The sequence below is a fragment of the Lactuca sativa genome, chromosome 5 (genome assembly GCF_002870075.4).
Source record: "Lactuca sativa cultivar Salinas chromosome 5, Lsat_Salinas_v11, whole genome shotgun sequence".
Lineage (NCBI taxonomy): Eukaryota > Viridiplantae > Streptophyta > Magnoliopsida > Asterales > Asteraceae > Lactuca > Lactuca sativa.
The window spans coordinates 302107287-302114486 of NC_056627.2; the positions used below are offsets into that span (position 1 = coordinate 302107287).

The 7200-nt window shown below is 34.1% G+C and overlaps 2 protein-coding genes across 2 annotated transcripts; both read left to right on the forward strand.

Moving 5' to 3' along the window:
- The first annotated feature begins 2267 nt into the window (after positions 1-2267).
- Positions 2268-3584, forward strand: LOC111892581 (protein ALP1-like). The gene has a single exon (XM_023888635.2). The coding sequence runs from the start codon at positions 2268-2270 to the stop codon at positions 3582-3584; it is 1317 nt and encodes a 438-aa protein (XP_023744403.2).
- A 705-nt stretch (positions 3585-4289) lies between these two features.
- LOC111892540 (thioredoxin-like 2, chloroplastic) lies at positions 4290-6364 on the forward strand. Its single transcript, XM_023888592.3, has 4 exons — positions 4290-4733; positions 5342-5524; positions 5798-5962; positions 6117-6364. The coding sequence occupies exons 1-4, from the start codon at positions 4533-4535 to the stop codon at positions 6240-6242; spliced, it is 675 nt and encodes a 224-aa protein (XP_023744360.1). The 5' UTR covers positions 4290-4532; the 3' UTR covers positions 6243-6364.
- The last annotated feature ends 836 nt before the right edge of the window (positions 6365-7200 follow it).

Consider the following 7200-nt stretch of genomic DNA (forward strand, 5'->3'; position numbering starts at 1 on the left):
TTCTACTCCTTAGTCCTGATTGTTGAAGACGAGGGGCGGTGAAGATGAGAAAGAGGAGCATTGAAGTCACACACGGGTTTCTCTACTTTACAACTGAAACTTCCGACTTCTTCTTGCTCATCTTCTCAATTGCAGATCCAAAACGTGGTAGTTGCTTTATTTGTTTTTATTTTTTATTTTATACTAGTGAAATCGTGAAATAACTCTATAAATTATACTATATTTTAGGGGTTTTTCATATGGGGTTGATTGTTTAATCTAGGTCTGTTTTTTTTATGAACACGAAGTGTTTGATAAATACTCTTCAATGAAAAATATCCACAATGTTGAAACCAGATGCTTCAATCATCCGTTCTAGCATCTATTGACATTTTTTATATTGATTTTGTTGCTTTCCACTCTTCAACTAGTTAGTGATCTGTTTTTTGTATGACTCAAGTATAGATCGATGCACATATGACATTAGTATTAAGCATTACTCATTAGGTGGTAGGTATTGAAGAGGCATAATCCAAACAGAAATAATAATGAGAAGTTGGTGAGCATAATTTGTTTTAGTTTTAAGTATATGTTTGACTGTAATGTTATGAAGTGAGGGTACATATTTTTATTCTTAAACTTATCCATCAGTCATGGCTTCCTTAACGCTCTCATTTGATCTTTTTTTTTTCTTTTTTTAATAGGATGAAGACAATGGGGATGATACTTCCAAGTATATGTTTGCTTTGCTGGATGAAAGTAGAGTTCTAGTTTTCATGACATTTAAATACTTATAGTTATGTAGGTTCACTATTTTGTCAAAGAAAAGGTGAAGGCTAGAGATTAGGCAGGAAAAGTTGTTAGAGAAGTATAGTGGTGGTGGTTTGATGGTATTTATAAATAGAACCAACTTGCTTCTATTTATGTTTAACATCATTGACCGCATTCAAAAGGACCAAAACTGGATTTTTTCCGGTTTTACCCTTTAGGTCTTACGTAGAAAAAAATGTGCTACCCTTAAATATTTTTTCTGGTTCCGCTACTACACATAACCATGTTGGAGTTCATGGATTTAATCTTAGTCTATGAGATAAACTTTCAACTATAGTTTCTTTAATCATATATAAGTGAAACGTCAACCCACAAAGAAGAAATAATCAGTAAAATTTTACAAAGGAAAAAAGATACATATACGAGCAATAAAACAAAAACTAAGATTGAAAATCAAAAGGAGCATGGTGGGAAGGTACATATAGAACCGACATACAAATAGAAAATATAGATGCAAGTAATAACTAGGAAGAAAAGTATCGACAAAACAAGTTGAAAGTAAAAACAAAGAAAACTAGGCGAAATGCACAAACAATGTAAATGAAGCTAACACCTATACTACTCATGTATTGCTCTATGACCCTGATATTATCCATCCACACTCTCTAATCAAAGTCTATGTCCTTGTAAAGCGAAAAATCTCATTCAAATCTAACACCGCATTATCTTCACACGTCTTTATCATATGTTCTCGTTTCCTCGCACGATCTACAATGAGTGAAACCACCACAATCTTTTGTCCTTCATTTTCTATGTGATTAAAGCCATTTCTATTGCATTTCTAGGTGTTGTTTCTAGTACCTTATGCAATAAAGGTATATCAGGCGATTACTACAATATCCTTATTTTTGTGACATCTATATTCCTTTTGTGCTCATTCTTAATAACATATAGAACCATTTATGGGAGAATGAGTTGAAATGGTAACAAATTTTCAATTTTGTTTACATTTAATCATTGAATTTTTTCATACTTGATCTTCCCTTGAATTATTTAAAATATTCATATTTTACCCTAATGACCGATTTGTAATTGGTCATACGGATAAAATATAAACAATTTCAAATAATTCAAACGTAAATTAAGCACGAAAAAAAATGTAACTAAACACGAAAAACGTTAAAACCTTGTTATTATGCCTCGTCCTTAGACTTCTCGGAGTGGTGCGGTAGGAGACCGCACTTTGGTGCCACATCAGCAGGGAACACCGCCCCCAGGGTGCGGTTTCCTGCCATTGAGACCGCAGTGCGGCCCTTGAAGACCGCGGTATTTGATTGGCTGGTCAATATTCTTGACCGTTGAACGCAATTTCCCCTTTTTTTTTTCTTTTTTTTTTTTTCTTTTTTTTTTTTCTTTCCTTCCTATATATATACACATATCAAACTCAATTTTTTTCACAATACAATCTTCTCTCTCTCTCAAAAAAAAAAAAAATTTAAATCACCACTCTCCAAAAAATGTCATCTTCTTCATCTTCTGAAGAATTTCAAACTATTTTTGATACCGCTATTGCGTGTGTTCAAATGGCGGAGCAAACATACAACGTTGTATGTAACAACGCAGCTGCAAGTTCTCAACAGAGAACACGAAGATACATTTACAGAAATCGTGAAGAAGCCAACCAACGTTTGGTGCAAGACTATTTTGCAGAGAATGCCACTTACCAAGGGTATTATTTTCGTAGGCGCTTCAGAATGCTCAAAGGTTTATTCGAACGTATAGTTGAAGATGTAACGAGGGAGTGCAGTTTTTTCCAACAACGCTACGATGCTAGAGGTACACCCGGTTTCACTCCGTTACAAAAATGCACGGCCGCACTTCGTCAGTTAGCATATGGCATTCCGCCTGATGCGTTAGACGAAAGTTTTAGGATGTCTGCTAGGACAGCACGAGACAGTCTCCATTTTTTCTGCAAAACTGTCATTCAGTTTTATGGTCCAAAATATTTACGTAAGCCTACACGTAATGACATCTTGCAATTGCAAGCTCATCATGCTAGTGTGCATGGGTTTCCTGGAATGCTAGGAAGCTTAGATTGTCTCCATTGGGCATGGGAAAATTTCCATACAGCATATCATGGGCAATTTACACGAGGTGATCATGGTCACCCAACGGTGGTACTTGAAGCAGTTGCATCACAAGATATGTGGATTTGGCATGCTTTTTTTGGTTCTCCTGGTTCGATTAACGACATCAACGTTCTTAACCGTTCACCAATATTTAACAACATATACGATGGATCCGCACCAGATTCTTCTTTTCAAGTGCATGGAACGCCATATAAGTATGGTTATTATCTGGTCGATGGAATCTATCCTGAGTATGCTGTGTTTGTTAAGTCGTTTTCAGCTCCACATGGTTCTAGACGAAAGAAATTCAAGAGAGCTCAAGAAAGAGCTAGGAAGGATGTTGAGCGTGCTTTTGGAGCTCTGAAGAAACGATGGTTCATACTGAAAAAACCAGCAGCTTATTTGGGCGAGGAAAAACTTCAAGAAATCATGTATACGTGTATTATATTGCATAACATGATTATTGAAGACGAAGGAAGAGCGATATGTGTGTTTGACGAGGAAGAAATAATACCAGAGACACAGCCAATAGAAATTGGTGGCGAAGAGTATATAAACAGAAGAGCGGAGATACGTTGCAATGAAACATTTCATAATCTTCGCAATGACTTGGTGGAACACATTTACGGGGTTCAAAACATTAACCTTAATTTGGATCCACCGGATGACCCCGAAGACGAGTTCTCGGAGAACGACTTTATGTAGTTTCCTTTAGTTATTTTATTTATGTTTTTTAAGTTTATAGGGTTATTTAAATGTCATGTGTGTGGTTTTTTTTAGTAACGCAATGTACTGTTTTTTTTTTTTTATTTTCAAGTAATGAAGAATTATGTTTTTTTTTTATTAAAATAGAAGGTATATTAAATTAAATTAGTTAAAAAAAAGAAGTTTTATTAAATTAAAATACTTAAAAAAAAACAAAAAAATAAAAGAAATGCAAAGTGTGGCACCACACCCTTGGTGTGGCAAGAAACCACACTTAAGTGGTAAAATGTGATGTGGCGCTTACGTGGCGAGGGAGGAAGTGCGGTTTCGGTGGCACCACTCCCTCCAGCCTTATGTGTAAAAACTAGTTGGATCATGGATGTACGATTATATAGTCTTTAGTATCATTGACCTTTTTTTATCTCTATTGGATCGGGTATTATTGCTCTTAATATTCATAATCGCGACCTTGTGGGCAAAATTTTGTGCTAACATATATTCAAATTTATTATTATTATTGTTATTAATTTTATTATTATTATTATTATTATTATCACATGTCCTTTGCTATTTAAGATTTGACATTTAACAAATCTTGGAGATTATAGTTTGATTATCATCTAATTTTAGAAGGAAAAGGGATAATCCCAAACTGATTTCAAGCGAGATGTCTTTTGTTTTATTTATTTATTTATTTAATTTAATTTTACTTACTTTTGGTACATTCTGGTTCACACAAATCCTCTCACTTGTTCATCGAAATTTTCTGCAGAGTCCTCATCGAGGTCGGGTTTCTTCCCCAAATCCCCAAAACCATAAACACAGTTTCTTCCATCGCGTCTGATCTTCCCACTTCAATGCAAACACTCCAAATAATCATATAAACACCCTTGTAATCAATTCTATCTTTATATACCTTTTTAATTCAATCTCTGTTGCGTCTGTGCAATGGCAGCTTTAGTTCGGTTGCTATCGTTCAATTCGTCCTTGTTATCTACGTCATTGAATTCTCTTCACCAAAATCAATTACTGTACAAAAACAACAACAAGAGGGTACTGTCAGTTGATGCTAATTCTTGTTTATCTTCTGATTTTATTGTTAATTCTCGATTTGCAATCAACCCCAGAAAGCAAGCGTCGCAATTCAAGGTGAAGTTTCAGGAAACTTCGTTTTCGTTTCAGCACTTTAGGGTTTTATTGTGGGGTTTGAGAGTAATTCAAAACCCATTTGGGGATATGTTCGATTATTTTGTTTCTGTTCGAAAATTGGAATGACGTTAGTTCACTTCATTTCTGAATTATTCCTGGAACTCAAAAGGGGTTTAACCAATATGTGCAATAAAATTGAGAAACCATGAAATACTTGGCTTCGATTTGAATGAATCTATACACAATTATGCGAATTCATCGAATTGGGAATCCAGGTTTTGATTCAATGATAAGTCTTGGCAGATTTAATTCTCAAATAGGGTAAATAGCTTTTTTTCTTGGTGCTATGAGTGAGAAATTAGGTTGCATTTGGTTTTGAATTTGAGAATATTTCATCTGTTGGCTCTCATTTACAGTGTAGAAATATCATTACAATATCCCACGTTCCTGTCTATTTATCATTTTCTTTCTATTCGTTATCTTGTTTTTTATAGCAGAATTGATATCGGCAATAAGTTGATGAAGCTATGGTGCTACTTTTTCAAGATTTGTGAAATTATCATCAAAAAATATGAATAACAGTTATGCTTGTTTGATTCCTGTTTTAGATACAAGCAACAATTACAGAAACTGAACAACCAAAATGGTGGGAGAGAAATGGAGGACCAAATATGATTGACATTCATTCAACACAAGAGTTTTTGAACTCCTTGAGTGAAGCTGGAGATAAATTAGTTATTGTTGAATTCTATGGCACATGGTGTGCTTCTTGTCGTGCTTTATTCCCAAAGGTAATTCTATTTTTACTCAATCTTACTTTTATTTTGCTATTATCGTTTCAGTTATTATATTTTACTACTTTTGCCATTTTATTGATTTAGCCAGTGAACTATTAATTTATCCTAATCAACGTCCAAACACTCTCTAATTCCCGTTTTCTTTTCATTGTTGAAGAACTTGTTACACACATCTTATGTGTAAGATAAAGAAATCATGGCCCATTTTTTGTTATCTTTTTTTTAATCATTGTTGATTGATGTTATTACTTGATTAATATTTTTCAGCTTTGCAAAACAGCACAAGAACACCCTGAAATCTTGTTCTTGAAAGTCAACTTTGATGAGAACAAACCAATGTGCAAGAACTTGAATGTGAAAGTTCTTCCTTATTTCCATTTTTATCGTGGAGCTGATGGACAACTCGAATCTTTTTCATGTTCACTTGCTAAAGTAAGCAACTTTTCGACTACATTTGGTAAAAATCAGAAAACAAGGACCAAATTTGAAAAATGTTTCGCTTTTGGATTAAATTCGATAAAGATAAGAAAAAACAAGGACCAGTTTTGGAATTTATTGACATTTTATTTATTACTGCATTTTGTAGTTTCAGAAAATTAAGGATGCAATTCAGACACACAACACGGATCGATGCAGCATTGGACCAATAAAAGGTGTTGGAGATGTAAACCTTGAAAGTGTGTCAGCTCCAAAGAACAAACCAGCTGTGTAACTTTCATTGATTCTATTATGCCATTTTTATATCATGTTTATAGCTTTTTCATCACTAATTCTGTAATGTTCATGAGAGATTATACATATATTTTTAGTATATATATCTTTTTGTTATGATAAGGTCTGAGTATGAGTTGGGAAATTAAAGGGGGTTATTCTTTTGTTGACAGTTAAAATTATAGCATATGTGTTAATATAGGATATAGGACAATAGAAATGTGTGGTAAGTTTTCTTATATTGAATAAATCAGATGATATATTTGTAATCAGCATGTGTTGAAGAATAAGGTGTTAGGATGTGGATCATTCGTTAACATCTTTCTCATAGCAACCTTAGAATGGTAAAGCTAATAATTTGTCTGTGAGAAATCACACACATTCAATCAATGAAGGTTACCATTATCTTGTTGTTAAGGTTTGATGGTGTAGTGTCATTCTTATCACATTTCATCTTATTTTGTCACTAACAATACCATGCATTAGGCATGGTATACCTTTTTTTTTTTTTTTTTTTGAGAGAGAGATGCATTCATTCGCACAAATTGTGACAAGGAAAACATATCATATAGGTTCCACCTCATTTTTACCACACTCTACACCCTCTATAGGTTAGGAATAATGGACCTACATATTGCCTTAATATTCTGATTGCGGTTTCACATTTTTAGCACTATTTTCTTAAATTAAATTGATATTGAGTCGAACTTATAAAAAAACAATTCTTTCCTTTCTTTCTCGATCAAATAGTCTCAGAGCCTCAGGCTTGGCTTGTTTAAAGAGTCTTAGGTTTGGCTTGTTTAAAGTGCCTTAGGCTTGGCTTGTTTAAAGTTTTGGGGCTCGAGCTCCGATTCAGCACGTTTCGAGCTATGGTACGAATCCCCAAGGTCAGCTCGTGAAGAATTATGCAGACTTGGGCTCGGCTCGTATACAGTATACCCTAATTCCTTAAAATATTA